We start from the raw sequence: 19,320 nt of genomic DNA on the forward strand, positions 1-19,320 counted from the left end.
CAAATTAATTGCCTTCATTTTCATTGACATAAGTGCAGAAACTTTCATCAATAAGTGTTTTTGTTATTGATTGTGTATGGCAGATAGTACTGTGAGGTTGTTCTCTGTATATTCTCTTCATCTGAACTAAAATGCAGTAAACGATTCTCCTGCTGACATTCTTATTAAAGGTGCCCTTTTATGCACATGTTCAGGCTTCATAATTGATTTAATTCCTCTAATGTGACATGTTTACATGCTTTAATGTTCAAAAGGTGTTTATTTTTTCTCATACCTGTGCTGCAGCACCTCTTTTCACCCTCTGCCTGAAACCAGTGCCCAGTCTGCTATGATTGGTTAGCTGTTGCATATGTAAGTAATCTGTTGTGATTGCTTACGTATGCCCCGCCCCTTAGCCACATACAAAGTGTTAGTGCAGCAATAGCCAATGTGAAATATGCATGAGTGTAATATAGTGATGTCACTATGTTAAAGCCATTAACAAAGGAGTCCAATGGAGGCTTTTCAGGCAGGGGGGGGGGGGGGGATTGTAGCCTTTGCAATCTAGATACATGCACAACAACGTATAACACAGTACAGGAAAGGAACAATTCAAAAACACATAATAATTGCCCTTTAACATTGCGAGCATGACATGCAGTTCACAGCGTCTTTAACACTGGTGACATTTAGCCAACACATTAAGAAATACTCTGGTATTTGTATCCCTGACTCACTCAACCCGAAGCATTGCATTCATCATTAACAGCCTCAATTATTTAATGGAAACTTGACATTTACTGCCGAATCAGTCAGCAAATGAGAGCGGAAAACCTTCTCACACAGAAAACAAGTCAGTTTGAAAATCACAAACAGAAAACTATAGACATAATATTTGCTTTGTTAACCTTCTATTCTATAAAAGGCAGTTAAGCTAGTTCAGACGGCTCGTAAAAACACATATCCAGAGCTCTACGCTAATATAGTGTTCTGTTAAAGCTCTCGCATGTGCTCACTTTCTCATTGCCAATGAAGGAGCTACTTCACTGCTCGCAATACAAACATAGCTGCCACAGTTATTGCTTGCACTCTGTTATATTTCGTCCCCTTGTTGGCTCTGATTTCCCTCCCAGCGGGGAAGTTTGTTGCACCCTGTTCTCTTTCCTATCTCTTTGTGTTAAGCTTCAAAGTGTGTTCTCCCTAGAAAAGAAAAAAAATTGATCAATGTTCTGCATCAACCATCTAATATCTACTCTAAATGTGCTCCATGTGAGTCGTCTGAATGAACTGTAATTCTCTTGGTGCGTTTCTGCGATTGTTACAAATTGAAGACTTGAACAAAAAACAGTCTCTGTGTTTAACTTGGAATGGAAACTATTGATGCATCAATCAACACTTCAACATTGCTTGCTTGGTTTTGTCCCATACTTCCAAAGAGTAATGCAAGTAAAAGTGTACATGTGGTGGCTGAAAGGTACAAACGCGTTACAACAGCACGCAATATTTTCATAACGGTACGTCCACACAGCAGCTTCAGAAGCAACTTCCACCGCTTCCAACGCTTCTCTGCCCATTGACTTTGAATGGGGATGACGTCACTTTGCCTCGCTTTTCCCCGAACTGCATTGTGGGGGAGCGAAGCGAAGATTTCCAGGATGTCCAGGATCTCCAGGATTCAAAAGTTGAGCAATGTTCAACTTTTGAAGCTGAGCTGGAAGCGCCAGCCAATCAAACACGTTTATGCAAATCTGACAGTAGAAGCACTAGCCAATCAAACCGCGTGTAAGCAGGGAGAACCAGACCGCAGTTCATTTCCTCATATTCCAAACGAGAAATTACGGTAGCAAATCACCCGGTTCTTTACGACCAGAACTATTAACGGGATACAAACCGGAGGAACCAGGCATGGACGGAGGTGGCAGAGACAATGGGTGAAACTGGTAGGTTTTCGCCTGTTTGGGGAGTTTATATATATATATATATTGCTCGCATAAAATCCCCGGGGTTTTTTGCTTTGTATGTCGGGGGCGGAAGATTCATGTGATTGGTTGTTGGTCGCATTGCTCGCAAAAATCCCTAAGCTATCAGACACGCCTAGCTCCAAGATTTTCAAGATTTTTGAAAAGCTGCTGTGTGGACGTACCGTAAGGATAAACAACACACTCTCACTCCATACACATCCAGGAGCGACGCTTGGTCAGGGTCCCGAGGCGTGCAGTTGGGACGCTCCTAGGCTCCGGCCTTCAGCTTCATAAAGGGACGCAAAGTCAAAAAGTATGAGACTCGAGTCTGACTCGAGTCAAGTCATGTGACTCGAGTCCCCACCTCTGGTATTTAGATGTATCACATTTAAAAGGTCAAAAATGCCCTTCTCATTCTGAATACATCCATAATCAAACTTATCTAAAAAGGCTAAAATAAAATACAATAACACAGATACAAAAATATTTGCTGTCACCGACATGGGTGATACAGTAGATTCTGAAATGCTTTGCTTGAATACTATGTTAGTGTTCCCTAGCTTTCAGTTTAAGTTTACTTACCTCCTTACACTGGAAGCATTTAAAACGAATAATTCCGTGTTTCCTTATTGAATAAACACATGATACATACTAGCTGTAAATGGCACTAGCAAGCTTTGTGGGACATATCGGAAAGAAGAGCGAACCCACATGGTTTCAAATTGCTTCCCATAAATATATGATTGCAATTTCAATCTGTGGCACTCCAACTCACTTCAACAAAAAATCGTCAGCAAAAGAACCCGCTGAATGTTGCAGTGATGAGGTGCGGCTGCCTCTCTGCTTTGACTGTCTCTCTAATGCATTTGATTTGAAAATATTTAGATATTTTTCTGCCACGTTAGGGTAATCTGGACTTTTATGCAGCGATCATTTCCATGTCATATCACAACTTGTCAAAGGTGATGTGTCTGCCCTCTGCGGATAACACGCTATTTTCTTTTTAAAGCTATTTGTGTATTTAAATTAGATACACTGGCTTTGAAGTAGCTGAACAACAAATTACTGACATGGAAGTGAGAAAGCCCTGCCTCCCCGGTTTATCTTCTTTGGTAAACACACCTTAATCGTTTTTTTCTCTAATGGTCTTTGACGCTCTGACAGTCAAATGGTAAAGGAAACATACAGTTTTCCCTTATTTTCTAATCCTCTCAAAACTAAACAATGTCAACGTCAAACGTCAAACACGCGACATCCCTCCCACCCACTGTCTCCGAACAACATTCAATTATCTCACTTGATTAACTTTTTATTACGACAACTCAAACAAACAAACAAACCCTTTTCTCCAGAGTGGAGGAGCCTGTGATAAGTGCTGCTCTTGTTTCTAAATGACTAGCAATGAATACAGCTCAATATGTTTTTAGTGTCTCTCAGTAGGTTGAAAATGTGCTGCCAAACCAACCTTATAGACTGTAACATATTAGCATATTTATTACATTTTTGCCCCTCTAATGAATGGAACATTTACAGTAAGTAGTCAAAGTGATCACTCTCCTCTCTCCGGTGGTACTCCGCAATGTGCTTTGCTTCTCAGTGTGTTATTATACCTCACTGCAGCCACTTTACCAGAGAAGATGAGGTTGCAATTTTCAAAACTGTTTTATTTCATACTTCTGCTTTGGATACAGTTGCATCTGATGATTTAATATTCTTTTGCAAGGAATTTTCCGATGCATAAAACTCATGTAATGTTAAATTATCTTAAATTATCTTTCATGAGATTCCAAGTCTTGTTATCCTGGAATCTGTAGTAAGGGAACTTCCAAGCCCCATTACACACTATATAAATAACAGCAGACAGTTGCAATCAATATTTCATGCATCTTACTTTGTTGTTCGGCAGTCTGGCAAGATATTGTCACTCATATCGTAACTCTCGCTAATATGAGGAAACAATCTGCTGTCATCAAATCCTATGATAGCGGATTTTATTCCTCAGGAGTGGTTCGAATTAAAATGTCATTGTTTGCCGGGAGATTCTGACACCCACACCCATGGTGAGTCTTCCAATATTTAAGGCCATGTCAGACGCCTGGCAGTGCACCAGTTCTTGAATCCCTCCGTGAATTGTGCTTTGAGAGATTAACGACATTTCCTGTCACATTTGAGCCCCAGTCTGAGCCATGGGATTACATTTCTTGAAAACTACATGTATATGTGCATGTATCCCTCTAATTTCAAGGGAAATGTGTACTTTCTAGACCATCCGGGCAGCTTCAAGTCACATCAAAGCTGACACACTTAAGCGTCTCAGATAACTTTCTAAAGCCCTGTCAATAAATGGTGTCACTGCAATCATTGCTCATCTTAAACAAATAATATTCCTGCACATACTTCTGGAGACTGTTGAATGAGTGAACCCCAGGGAATATGTGACCCAATTTCATTTTTAGTGGAATCAATGATTTCACCTAAAGGATACCAACCGCAGCTACATACCTAGGGAATGAGTAAAGCTCCTGATTAAGAGAAGGGAAATCCACTTATTAAAAGTCCTTGAGGAAACCATGGGTCTACCTTCTGGGTTAGGGTTGCTTCTTACTTTGGTCCCTCATTAATAACATTAATGACTGCATTGACTGCAAACGCAATTTCAGGGAAAGACTGACATAGTTTTCAAAGGCAAAGGCCATGGCCATCCCCAAATGGAAGCAATAATTGGGCCCCATGAGGTGATCTGACTGTTATCCTTTGGTTAGTTTTTTCTCGCCCATGGTGAGGATTTTTGTTTGTATTGGCAGACCAACAGTGGCACACTCCACCGTCTGTGGACGGTGGAGTGTGGTCGAGTGGTTTGCTGGATAAATGTGAAATGACCCCAATATGCAGAAACTCAGTGTTGCCGTATACTTTTGACAATGATATGAATAAATGTTAAAGTTTAACTCATATTTCAATCCTCCTTACATGTCAGGTAATATATAAACTATGCTAATTCTGCAATGGTTTTGCATTCCATTTTTCTAAAGAGACATTTTTGGATGTATTTGTGAAAAATAGCTGAGGGTGTATGCCCACCTAGCTCTTTAGGAGTGGTTGTTTTTCTAAGCCTTGAGCATCTCGCCCAGGTTTAGTTCATGTGGTTTAATGTGAACACAGCTGTAGCAAGTGGGCTGAGATTGCCTCGAGAAGGGTGGTCTTGGCTCTCCTCAACTTGAACTCTGGTGCGGTTTGTTTCCAGCTGAACACACTCATTCCATGAATCTGAAAATCTAGGCTTATAAAGTTAATCTTTTGAAGTTTACCTGATGCCCCTTCAGAAAGAAAAAAAAGTTATTTTAATATCATTGTGTTCTAGTCACAGTCTAGACATTTGTTTGAGCTAGATATTTTTGGTATTTAATTAATGGTGGCATAATAACAACACACGCCTTTACTGAATTAGGGGGAAAAAATAGTGTTTTGTGATGAATATCTTCCTGAATAACTTTTCTGAACAATGAGCAAACAGCTTGCTCATGTTGGGCATTTGTCTTGATTGTTAACGTGTGAACACAAACAGACCGAGGGACAACAATGCAACAACTCTATGGATTGAGTGAAAAAGAACAAAGAAAAGAAAGTGCTGGTCTGAAAACGCACTGAGATCCAGGCCTGTGGGTGGGCGTTGACCATGTTGATTGACATGTGAAGGCCAGTGTTGCTAGGAGACATGCTGTCAACTTCTTTGGTACACTGCTGACTAAAGCATCATTTCCTGTTTGGCCTATTAAGGGTGATACAAAGTGGGTTTTTTCCCTTGTTTTGAAAGACATCCTAGCATTGATTATGTTTAACGAGACATTCTATGATTCATTTGGTATTTAACACAGAAAGGTCAGCGTTTATCAACACCTGTGGAGCCGTTGGCAGCAGTAAAGAGGCCGTAAAAAGCCTTTTGGGGTTTTCTCTTTTCTTGAGTGTTTTATACAGATGTATGTGCATGTACATTGTTTTAGCAAAGGCCAACATCCCAAAGTTCATGCCAGAAGGAGTTTCTCCTCAACACACTCACCCCTGCCTAAAACACCACTATTGGACTCCTTTTATTACCCCGTAACATAGTGACATCACTATATTGGCCTCAAGCTTTAATTTGCTAGCAGCACAACAAATTGTATGTGATATGTTAAGAGGTGGGACATGTCTGATACATCTTTAAGTGGCTGACCAATCAGAAAAGAGCCGGCCAGCCAACCAATCAGAGCAGATTAGGCTCTGGTTTCAGACAGAGGGTGAAAAGATGTGCTGCAGCACAGGCAGTATGAGAAAGATAAAGACCTTTTTGAACATTAAAGCATGGAGTAGAGGTAGGGCTGGGCGATTTTTTCGGTTTTCGCGATTAATTTGCATTTTTACTTTCCTACGGTTTGTGAAATGGCTGAACCGAAAAATCGCGATTTTAAAACATTTCTAGACTCCGCAGATTTGTTTTTCTTTAAGGGACTCCGTAGTAGCTTACTCTCTCACTTTCCAGAACACGCACAAAACTCAGCCACATTGCCTGTGACTACCCGATCTGCAGCTCTGCCCGATCTGCTGTTGTTATGCTGTGTTCGTTGTTGAGCATAACAGAGGACTCAGACATTGTCCATTACATATATAACTAAACACGCCTTTTCTCTCATAACTTTTCATTTAATATGGTTTTGAACGCTATAATCAATACTCAAGACAGGAAAAACTTCACGGCTGGTTTCATTTCTGGTAGTTCCGGATGTTGTCTCATGCTACCCACGTCTGTAAACAAACGTATTCAAATAAACTGTACCTTCATTTAATATTCAGCAATAATAATATCTCGACGTGTATACAGTAGTTGTAGTGTTGAAATCAGTAGGTTTCGGTGTGCAACACTCCGTGTCATATCGCTACTAAATTCACCTCTATAGTAAATGGTATATTAGCCACATGCTAAATGCTAACCGGAGATGAAGGATTTTCAGAATAAAAGCTTAACAACTGCGCACGAGAACTTCTGGTTTTTCAGTATAAAACAGCATTTAAACTGACGGTATGTTTAAGGTACTTTATGCCATCAAAAACATTGATTTTAATTTATAACACTGTGCGCATGTGCAGAGCTGCAGATCGGGTAGTCACATAGCCTACTTACTACAATCACATTCACCGCTTCACCGACAGATGTACCATAAACATGTCCACGAACACAGATGAAGAACTCATTCCTAAAAAAGGTGCTACTTCAGTTGTATGGAAGTGGTTCGGGTACAAGCGGTCATACATAGAACAAACAACTGTTCTGTGTAAGGTCTGTAGAAAGACAACTTCCTAGAAAGTTAAAGGGATGTTATTTTGTTTGAGGGTATTTTTTTATTATTCATTTCATTATCATTATGTATTATTTGTTGTATTTCATTTTACAAGTTTTTTCAGGGATGGCCTACAAGAGATTTTTTTTTCAGTTTGATTTAAAAAAAATCTTTGCACATTAATGACAGCCAAGTGCCGTGGTGCTGTTTTTATTTTATTTTTTTTATTCTTGAACAACTGATTTGTTCACATAGGCCTAGACTACTTGGTAATCTCATTTATTTTTATTGTGTTAAAATATGTATTTAAATGTTGCCTTGGTTTGATTTGTTTAGAAAAAAACAGAAAAAATCGAGGTTTAAATTGAAAATTGTCCATTAGTTAGAAAAAAAAATCGAGATTTTATTTTTAGGCCAAATCGCCCAGCCCTAAGTAGAGGCAGAAAATACAAATATGAACCTGAAAATGAGCGGAAAATGTCCTATACAAAGACATAATTACATTTCCATTTCCGTATTATAGATAGGATTTAAGCAAAGCACATCCCTTTCATGCATCGAGGTCCCTACAGTGGACAGCTATTAAAAAGGTGTTTTCTTGTATATGCATTGTTTTTTTTTGCATAGTTGCACCATCAGCCACTACATAGGACCCTATTGCATCATGCCATACACTGCCACTCAGTGCCAAGTCAGTGTAAGTGCATGAGTCTCTAAACCAAGATGGACGACAGCAAGCCACATGGACCAAGTCACCCATCTATATCTATCCATCTATATCCATCTATCTTGCCAATCCTTTCATGGAAAGCGTCCCCTGCAGGTACATGTATAACAAAGGTGGTGACATCAAGTAACAACTAAGGAATCATATAATTCATAAATGATCAAAGTATTGATTTTATGTTTGCAGGAAATCATGATTAACCACCTGTCCACTACAGTGGACGTCATGCATCACTGGCTATATTTCAACTACAATAGAGCTGTACCCGAATATTCGACTATTCGAATATTCGTTCGTTGGTCAACTATTCGGGTTTTAATTTCATTATTCGGATATTCGTTTTTTTATTTATTTTCAATTCAAATTTTTCCTAAATGTATGCTATCAATAAAGGCGAATTTCCATATTCTTATACTATATTTATACTTTTGAATTGCACTGTTAAAATGCGGAAATATATACAATCTCAGCCTGTGCTCCTGACATCGCGTTCACTCACAGTCACGAATGCAAACAGCACGCTTCACCTCGCTTCACCTCGTTTCACACACCTGAACACAAAATGCCGAAGACTTCAGCTGTGTGGGACCATTTTAAATTGGACGATGGTAAGAAGAAGGCAGTGTGCCAAATATGCGACAAGAAACTGGCCTACCACCGTGGCACAACAACTCTGAAAAGTCACCGGATGCTGTAAGTACTAGCCTAGCTTAGCTTAGCTTAGCTGTTGTCAAGTTGCCATGATGAAGCTGCTTTATCCGCCGTTTAAACAGTAACGTTACACATGATAAAATCGTGCACTTACTTTGTTTGGAAAATAGTTGCAAGCAAGCAACCGAATTGTTTTTTTATATTAGTTTTTCAATTTGATCCGAATAGTGAAAATAATAGGAGCAATGTGGGAACATCTGGGACTAAGGCAATTATTGGCATACAGTTCGTTCATTTATTTTTCGTTCTTCATTTATTTAAATACTGTTTACTGTATCGGTAACAACATCAGGAAGATACGCCCACAGCTGACCCAGAAATCGACGCAGGTTCTGGTCCAGGCTCTCGTCACCTCACGCCTAGACTACTGCAACTCCCTCCTGGCTGGTCTACCTGCATGTGCCATCCGACCTCTGCAGCTCATCCAGAATGCAGCGGCTCGTCTGGTCTTCAACCTTCCAAAATTTTCCCACACCACGCCGCTCCTCCGCTCCCTCCACTGGCTTCCGGTAACTGCTAGAATCCACTTCAAGACACTGGTACTTGCGTACCATGCTGCGAATGGATCTGGCCCTTCCTACATCCAGGACATGGTTAAACCGTACACCCCAGCACGTGCTCTACGTTCTGCATCAGCCAAACGGCTCGCTGCACCCTCGCTGCGAGGGGGACCCAAGTTCCCATCAGCAAAAACACGTGGGTTTGCTATCCTGGCTCCAAAATGGTGGAATGAGCTCCCCATTGAAATCAGGACCACAGAAAGCTTACACACCTTCCGGCGCAGACTGAAAACTCATCTCTTTCGACTCCACTTCGAGCGATAGAATGACTAACAAAGAACTGCTAACAGAGCACTTATATACTAATAAAGGACTGGCTTAGCCAGTTGAGCAGCACTTGAAACGATTGGCTCTTTGAAACCTGATGTTCTTATATGATTCTGTTTTCCTCAAGGTTGTGTCTTCCTGGTCGAATGTACTTATTGTAAGTCGCTTTGGATAAAAGCGTCAGCTAAATGCAATGTAATGCAATGTAATGTAATGTAACAAGTATTACACTGTTAGGCCTACTGTTACGGCTATGTTATTAAAGCATTGTTGTTATAACATAAATATGTGTTTTGTATCTTCAGGTTGTAAAACGTAATTTGGAACCAGATTTGGTCCCCAGGCGCTGCACTGCGGCTCGGTTAAATGCAGAGGACACATATTTAGTTTTAATGTATGCGAGTACTGAGACAATAAATAAATATAAATCGTAATAGTATGCTCTTTCTGCACTTCTGCTTAACAGCATGTTGTCAGGTGTCTCGGAGCGTGTTATGAAATTTGTAAAAAAAAAATCTTATTTTATAAAAAAAAATATATATATCTTTCCGCACCGAATATTCGAATATTCGCTGCTGATTACTACCGAATATCCGGAGCCCGAAAAATGGTATTCGGGACAGCCCTTACTGGTACTGCTGCTGTTGTTCCCAGGGCCGTCCCTCCCTACAGGCAGACTGCGTGGGGCCTCACCTTGTGGAGGGGGCCACACCTTGCGGAGGGGGGCCTCATCTGAGGCGCACCTATGTGCTTATGTGGCGCAATTAGGGTGGCGCGGCACGGTTTTGCCGCTGCGAGGCTCCACTAGCACTCATCAAATAACTGTGCATGGGGCCTCAAATTGGCCCCTGGCCCTGGTTATTCTTGAAAATACTTCCTCTGCAATATCTTTTTGGGCCATAAATCAATATACTTATGTTATTATAATGTAATTTTAAGTTTGCACATCTTTATTTATAATTTTTTCAAAATGTACATCTCTTCAGTTCAAACCCTGAACGCATACTGTCCATCTGAGTGGACATATAAATATCTATTTGAAAAAACTAGATTAAAAAAACTAAAGTTCAAATCTTGGTTTTCATGCCCCAAGAGCAATAACAACACTTGGTAAACAAATCCTGACTGAGGCTTTCATAATTCATGCATGAAAGGGTAATATAAAAAGCACGCAACAAGGCAGCAGAATCTCCTCTGAGCTTCGCATATCACAACCCACTTTTTTTCAAGGCTCAATTCAGAACAGTTGGAATTAATTTTGTGCAATTGCTGGAATCATTCTGTTGATACATCAGATCAGAGCAAATTAGATTGCAAATTAGACTGAGCTGGCTGTTGTGAATGCATATGCCTCTGTTGCGGCTTTCACACCAGCGCTTTTCCCTTTCTAGCTCCGAGCTAGAGCTTTTCTGGTTCAGCTCCGGTTTCCCTTTTCTGCTCCCGCTCTGTTCATACCGCCCAGAGCCCGACTGGTGCTGCCGCTGCTGCGTCATGACGTCAGCGTTTACATCGCTGATTTGCTCCCCAACGGCGTTACGGCGCTCACAACAACAACTGCGTCGGGTTGATGATCGTGTTGCTTTTAATCACACAAAGCCAGATTAAATTAAATAACGACTTCTCCAACCTTAAAGAGCCTGTGACATGGTTTTCCCCCATCATCCAAACCCATCAATTTGAGTAAATATTGTCCCCTTGAAAACCGTTACTGAACTGATTTTGGATATTTGTACTTTGATAACCATTAATCTGCCTTCAATGTTGACAATTTTCTTGCTTCTTTAACACTTGTATTACTCCTCATCTGCAGGAGACGGATAATTACGGGTATTTAATGCCAATATGTAATGATATTAAGGAAGAAGAAGCGTCTTCAGCATATTTCTTCTAAATGCAGTTCATGCGCCGACCATAGAGTCAAGGCTACAGCATGCACTTTACTATTCACTCCTGCTCTCAGAGGTATAGTAGCATTGCATAGCTCAAGATATGTGACAAGCATCAAGCAGGCTCAGTGGCAGATATACAATCCCTGCAGCTCTTTGTGTTTGCCAAAAGGGAAAGCTGATCATCTGGCGTCTTTCAGCAGATATAAGGATTAACTTTGAATATCTTCAGCCCGGCATGTAGCCATTTTGCATACCGCCTCACAACAGGGAAACGTGCAAGTTACCGTACCACGCCATGAATAATAATGCACAGGTCACATGGGGTCCACACAGAAGCTTGAAGGTAAATAAACAGAGACGGCTGCCAGCAGCGTCACTTTTTGACCCACCTGTCGAGGGCTGGCCATTATTATTTTTAAAGTACCTTCTACTGAAACATATTTTAACCAAGCTGCATTTTAATACACAAGTGCTGAATGTTCTCTTTTTTTTATTGCAAAATATAGAGTAAATACTTTTGGCTCAAACTTATCAGCAAATGTATACCATTGTTTAGTCTATTGCTATGTTAGAAAACAATTAAGTAAATGTACTGAAGTACCGTACTTGGAGGGGTCTATTATTATTTTTGGGGTTTTCCCTTTCCTGTAGTGTGTTATACTGTAGCCCCAGAGGGAGTTTCTCTCCCACACACCTCCCCCCATGCATATAACGGCCCGATTTCAATCATTTGTTGAATTCTGTAACGTAGTGACATCACTATGTAACACTTGTCAGCCAACCAATCAGAACAGAATGGGCACTGGTTTCAGACAGTGGCGGAAAAGAGCTGCTACAGCACATGCAGTATGAGAAAAGAAAACACTTTTTGAACATAAACGCATACACGTGTCACAGTAGAGGCACACGACACAAACATACATATAAACCTCAACATGAGCATAATAGGGCCCCTTTAAGTACAATTATGATGTAATGTATTTGAGGATTACCATTTTATGCTGCTTTATACTCGACTACAATCTGGAAGTGAATATTGTATTTTAATTTATTCAAAAATAGTTAGTAGTTATTTTGCAGGTTCATTTTTATCAATGAATAAAATAAAAAAAGATATGTCAACTAATTAATCATAATGAACTACTGTACTATGGATTAAGATACCAGGTATTAAAGTTAGCTTCACCTTACTAGCAAACATAATGTACACAATAATGGATTACTTATTATAATCATGCATTATTAAAATATTATTCTGAAAATGGCCATTCTGCATAATGAGTACTTTAGTACTTTAAGTAGGCTATATGACAGTACTTTAAGTATATTAGAGTATATACTTTATTGAGCCCAATTTGGGAAATGGTGTCTTCTAATACTCCTAATGCATTATGATGCGTTTTGAATGAAGGTATTTTACTTGTCACAGAGTAGTCCTTCATAGTGGTAATATTACTTTTAACTAAATCCAAATATTCGTGGGCTCTTTCCGCCATTGTTTATTTATACTCATTGCTTTTTCCTGCTTCTGGTCTGCATGAGAATTCAAACAGAAATAGCCTATTTATTTTTAAGCTAGCAAAGAGGAGAAGTTTTTAAAAAAGCAGTTTTCTTCCTCACCCCTGTGGGGCCGTCATAAGAGACAGCCCATCACAAACTCGGTTCACACAAAGCCATTGTTTTTCTTTTGATTGGCAGTTTAGTCAAAGTGCATAACAGTCAAAAGAGGCAAAGAAAGTCTGTTTATACCGCGCCATTCAAATGCTAATGTCCCAAAAAGATAGCAGCCGGTGACAATGTAGCCATCCGAGCGGACACATTTTACTGGCATGTGGCTCTTTGTAAGGTGTGTGTAATTTTGATTACGTTCAACCTGGCACCTTTTTCTCCAGCAGTTGCCATCATGATGGATGATTGTTTTGAATGGTTTGTCATGTATTTGTAGAACTTCATGTGGCTCCACTTGTTTTTTAGGAGTGCTGCCCTCTAGTCCTCCCCAATATGTCCAGCAGAATCGCAGACCGTTTTACCCAAAAAACATCCTTGTCCTCTAAATGAGTTTGACATGAGTTTTTCTTTCCAAGCTTGCGGCTCAGTGCGCGGCAAAACCAGCTCGCCAAAATGGCTTCACAAGTCTAGCAGTATTTTAAGGTGTCCGAAAAAGACCGTAAAATAGCGGCATGCAACGTGTGTGAAGCAGAAATCCTGCAGCTCCGCCCGCTGTGACGGACCGGTGAGCGAAACACACACTTAGAGTTAGACCTAACACACTTAGCTATTTTATCTACCTCTGGAACTAGCTAAACTAGTTATAAATAGTTTAGCTAGTTCACTGTCGGGTCACTCATTGCTGGATCAGTGAGCTGCGTGAGATACTGACAGGCTGTCAGGAGAGAGAGAGGGGAAGAGAGCAAAAGAGGAAAAGAGAGCACTTCCGCTCATTTCTCCCGTGTTATTATCCAAAGTTAACGTAAACTTGAATAATGTACTTCATTCGAATGTAATAATTGTGTTGATTGTTGTTTGTGGAAACGCCAGTGAATGAGCCCCAGAGCCCCATTAACTGAGTTTTAAACATCACTTTAAATGGAAGATCCCCATCCCCGCTCGATTGGATCGGCAATCGGTATCGGCCGATACTGATTCCGGCGATCAGCCCAACAAATGGCGATCGGAGCATCCCTACTGAAAATAGATGGAACTGTGGTTATAATTCAGACCCAAAGGCTGACATGCGGTTCTGATATGTAATACATCCATTTGTACAGGAAAAAAGGCTTTTTCAATGCATGTTTCTAATTTAACACTGTCTGGTAATTACTGGTAATTACTAGTGAGTAATTCAGAGCTGAACGAAGCAAGATAAATGCATTGGGTTTATATCATGTCATAATAAGCACCACATTATGCCACTTTTGGCCACATTAAGAAATATTATAGCGTTAACCAGCAGGCTGTTGCATTTATTTTCAGGGGGTAAAACTTTAATGGTCTCGTGTTAAATTGAGCTGAAAATGTATTCTATAATTGTGGATGAAGCCTGGAAGTGACCGATATGTGTGAGCGCTTTTGTATTTTTTGTTTGTATGCATGCATGAACTGCCTTTCTTCATATTGTAAGTGTGTAAATGTTAATGCAAAACAGTAATTATTCTTAGAAATATGGTATTTGTGCCATAGTTCTGCAGACAAAAATAAGGAGAACTTCAAGGAATTAGATTTGTAGGCACTAAGCTAGTTCATCAACAAAATACAGTTTCACATTTTAATTTTGTACAATCTTACGCACTGATTCAATGGATGTGTAGGTTTTTTGCAGCATTACATTTCCTGAAAAATTATATAAAAGTTATATTTCTAATGGTTATGCAAGTGGAGGAGCTTTTACGTCTGAGTATTGTTATTGTAGGCTTTCATTTAGACATTTTGGAATTAGTAGGATCTTTTTATAAATGTCTGACTTTTGCATCTACCATCACGCCAACATCCTGCCAAAATCCGATGTCAAAAGCTAAATCTTGGTATTTCTCGCCGTCATGAAACATGCTTCTATGTTCTATGATCAGATTTTGTTTTTTGTATTCAAGGGATAGCACACTTCCATGAAATATATCAAATATCCGTGTTACAATTATCTCATATCAATATACAGAATTTCGTTTTCAAAATATTATATTCCTCATAAAGCTGTATCCTTATATGATACAAATGTTTTTCCTATAGCTCTAAAAACTTTAACTCCTGATTTTGTGTCACTTTGTCTAGTAGAGTAGTTGTTTGTCCTTTAAACTTCACTCTGCGACTTTCGATTAGTAAACAATCGGCCTCAAACTGATTAATGTCAACAAAATGTTCATTTTAACACTGAAAAGCAACACCCTGCCTCTCTAAAATAGCGTGTGTTTCCAGATTCTCTTGAAAGTGTATGGAGCTCCGGCTCTCTGCCCCCCCAGGATTATTCCTCCTCTGTGAGCCAGTGAGGAGTATTAATACATATCCAAACAGGCTCTCTGTGGCTGTTGAAGACCAAAGGCTAGTGGGCATTTACCATTTTAATACTTCAGTGTTTGCTTGCCCTCTACTCACCTCGGAATGAATGGTTTGACCTAAAATGAAAATGCAGTCAATTTCCACTCACACCACTGTCAGTCAAAACTCCTTTGAGGTTGTGTATGAAAACCAAAAATGCACATAAAGTTCACTCCTGTCTTTCCATCTCAAACCTCTTTGAAGCTGACAGAGGTAGAACACAATGTTTTACATTCTGCATAATTTATAATGAATAATATTTGTCTACACCCTTTTGTACTCATTATTTGAGATTTGTAATGTATTCACACATTTCTAACAATATATACAGTATGGATATATTGTGTATCTGACCTTTTCATAAAGAAAAATGAGAAGCTAAAAAACAACCTTACACAAATCAAGAGTGTGAGGGAGAGAAACTCCTTCCAGGGGGAACTTGGACAAAAACCTATATAACACAGTAAAGGTCTTTAAGCACTTTTTTAATAACGGATGCATTCAAAGGCATATTTATTGTGTTATCTGCTGGTTAATTTACATATTCAACACTTTGTAAAAAAATGTCCTAGTATCATATGTATGTGAAGGGAAATAAGTTGAGCTTTTGAGCATATGCAGTTATTGTGCAAGGTTAGCTTCAGTAAGACATTTTATGTGTGTAAATGTATCCCACTTTTGGCTTTTTAGTCAACAGTTACTCATCGCATTAAACGATTGGTCTCCAACAAGCAGGCATTGAGATATATATACTGCTTTCCTAACAATACACCATTCATCTCATGTGTCCGTAAGTCAGTCAGGAACAGTCATGACAAACGCACTTCTGATAACTCCATAACTGTTATCAAGTATCTGATCCACTGACATCACATAATTTGAACTCTTCAAAATAAAGCTCAAAGACCATTTTCTCCTTAGAAAGTACTGATAACTGCAGCTTTGATTCTATTTCAGTTCCTTTTATGCATTTAAATGTAAATACACCCTGTCAAGAAACGATTTGGTCCTCTGTTGTCACATTTGATAATGTCTTCAAATGGTTAGCAGAGAAAAGACAAAGGACAATCAATGCAAGCTTTTAACTTTTGCCTTGACGTTGACATTAATTAATGTTCAGCCGCGGCATTGCAATCTTTGTGCAATTAAGTCTTTGTTCGAGGGCTATACTTCCATTTGTGCTATTTATGTTGCAGATCTTTCATCACGCCACAATTAGTCGTCCTTTGTTTCTTTGTGTACAAAGATTAGTGCTTTACAGAGCGTTATCGCCATTCCAAAATCAGACATACTTGGGAAAAAGGACAATTCTAGCACTTCCTGAGAATGTAATGATTGCTTTACATTGTAAGTCTGGTAAGACGTTTTTCAATTGTCTTCATTGGAATAATCGTTGGGTTAAGTGTTTATGGAATTCATGAAAGTCTTTTCAACTTTACAGTACAAAAGTGAGCTTTTTTCATCTCTACCTATCTGTATACTGTGACATTTACTAATTAACGCAGTGACATTTCTTTGAGTTGTTTCCTCCTGTAATTATCCTGCATCAAACAGTTACATAAAAAAGAAAATACTGGATTGAAAATGATTTTGCAAAATAATCACCATTTTCAATTCCGAGTTGTGAATCAAAGGAACCCCTTGTATAAATCAGATTTAAACTTGTGAAAGCTGATTTTCTTTCCGCCAATAGACCTGGTGGAAGTTGTGATTGAAAGGGTCAATTCACGATGAAATCCCCAAAAAGTCCTTTCCCAAATCAGAAAGTAATTTTCCCTTCCTTTTTCTCCAATTCTCACTTTTCCTCTCTTCCCCCCTGCAGAGCTCCTGTCAGCCTGCCACGCGCTGCGGTGCCGCTACGGCTGCGTCATGACGAGAAATGGCACCTTCTGTTTTTGCGCTGATGGCTTTGAGGTCGGCGAGGACGGGACAAGCTGCAGAGGTAGGATATAACTGCCTTCTTCCATGGAGCCCCCCCCCCTTTCATTTTCCTCCCTCTTCCCCTCAGCAATCCCCCCCTGTGCCCTCGGCCAGACTTCCTCCAGATGAATAGGCAGGAGCTGCTCGGTATATGAAAACCATCTGTTTGCAGGCACAGTGCATTTCACCCCGAAACACATACATACACACTTTGATACAGCACACCATTTCTCTGTGTCTCTTTCTCACCCTCTCTACATTCTTCATATACGCCACGGGCCTTGTTTCTGACAGCCGGCGACGAAGACAGGATTTTGCTGTCAAAAGTGCCTCTGTAGTGTCTTACTTGGACACTGCACACAACATATACCAGCGACAACATTGCATAATTACGCTGGAGGGAAGGGGTTTGACAAAGCTTCCTGAATTTGATCCTGTTTGAGAAAGACCACTTTACCTCAGCTCCAAAATAAGGCTCATTGCTTATAAAGGAAATTATGCCAAAGGTGCCAGAGTGAGGCTGCATTAAGTATACTTTATGTATTTGGGTCATGATTGAGCACACCTAATTTGTTACAAATGACTCTCTTCATTTTTTTTCTCCCATAAGATCATGATGAATGTGCCATGTATGGCGCATGCAGCCAAACCTGCACAAACACCTATGGGTCATACAGATGCAGCTGCTCAGAAGGATACATCCTGCAGCCTGACGGGATATCTTGCAAAGCCAAACAAGGTGAGCGGCACACTTGCTTTAGAAAACAACATCATCTGCATATGTTTCATTTCTAATAATAAACAAGGTGGTTCTGTTCAACCGGGAGTGGAACGGTAACTTGTCATCACCTACTAGCTCTGGTAGGGCAAGATTAATGTGGTTTAGAAGCGACCACATCTACGTCGTCCTGATTTATGTTAATACCTGATGCTGCTAACAAATCTGTCCCGATGAGTAAAAACATAGATAAAACAAACATAAGAGGTATTGTGTTTTGGTGGGTGGCCATCCCTAAATAAACAAGCTTAACCTTGGGTGCTGTTGCTCTGTGAAGCATAAATTAAACCTGATTTCTTTTTGAACGTGTTGAAAATAGCTGGAGGCCCGACACACCTAACCCAAGAGAACACCACTGTTGCAGCTTTTAATCAATGTGACTGCTGTCCTACCAGGAATAAACTGAATATGATTACCCATAAAGTTAACTGAACCCAATGCTCGCATGCATTCATATTAATTTAGCGCAGAGCGATAGTGGTACAAGGATAACTATGGGGTTACCATTAGTTGTAAAAGCTCATGAATATAAATGTCAGATGTGAGCTAGGAGATGAGGGGCAGCAGGGAATGACAACATATATTACTGTAACATGTTGAATGTGAGATTAAAGTTAAAACTCTGCAGTAACAAATGTTCTTTTTGGAGTTTAAGTCTTGATTGGATCTTGTAGCATTCTGTTCAGATGAAAGTAAAAGGTATAATTTATTTGTTATTCTATTTGAATTCCTAGCACAAATGGGACTCTACAACACTCTTGGTTGCTTGATAATGCGCTTCACTGATTTATGCTAAGTACCAAACTGTAGATCATGGAAGTGTAGGGACATTGCATGATGCCGAAAATAACCTTATTGGACTCATGTAATACATCAATCATATGAATCATATTTCTATTACTAGAAAAAATACTTGTCACTGCTCATTATGTATTTGTATTAACTTTGTTTTAAGGACTACACTCACTAGGCTGTATCTATAGTTTTCTAGTCTTAATTTGATCCTACTTAAGACCCAAATCATCAAAATGTCACAAATATTTCCTTTTTTTTATAAAACGGATAAGTCAAATCAAGCAATCTGATTGGTTATTAGCCGTGATATAATGAACGTATGTCACGGGTAGAATAGTAGTTACTTTTTCACAAGTTAGTATCCCTCCGCGTCTGAGAAAAAGCAACAA

At 39.6% G+C, this 19,320-nt stretch overlaps 1 protein-coding gene across 1 annotated transcript in view; it reads left to right on the forward strand.

The window, feature by feature from the left end:
• LOC117466354 (low-density lipoprotein receptor-related protein 1B-like) overlaps positions 1 to 19,320 on the forward strand; it is a 351,481-nt gene that overhangs the window by 137,762 nt on the left and 194,399 nt on the right. The window contains 2 exon segments of the mRNA XM_034109562.1: positions 17,261 to 17,380; positions 17,969 to 18,097. Of these exon segments, the coding sequence (XP_033965453.1) occupies positions 17,261 to 17,380; positions 17,969 to 18,097 (249 nt within the window).

This window comes from Pseudochaenichthys georgianus, chromosome 21 (genome assembly GCF_902827115.2).
Source record: "Pseudochaenichthys georgianus chromosome 21, fPseGeo1.2, whole genome shotgun sequence".
Classification (NCBI taxonomy): domain Eukaryota; kingdom Metazoa; phylum Chordata; class Actinopteri; order Perciformes; family Channichthyidae; genus Pseudochaenichthys; species Pseudochaenichthys georgianus.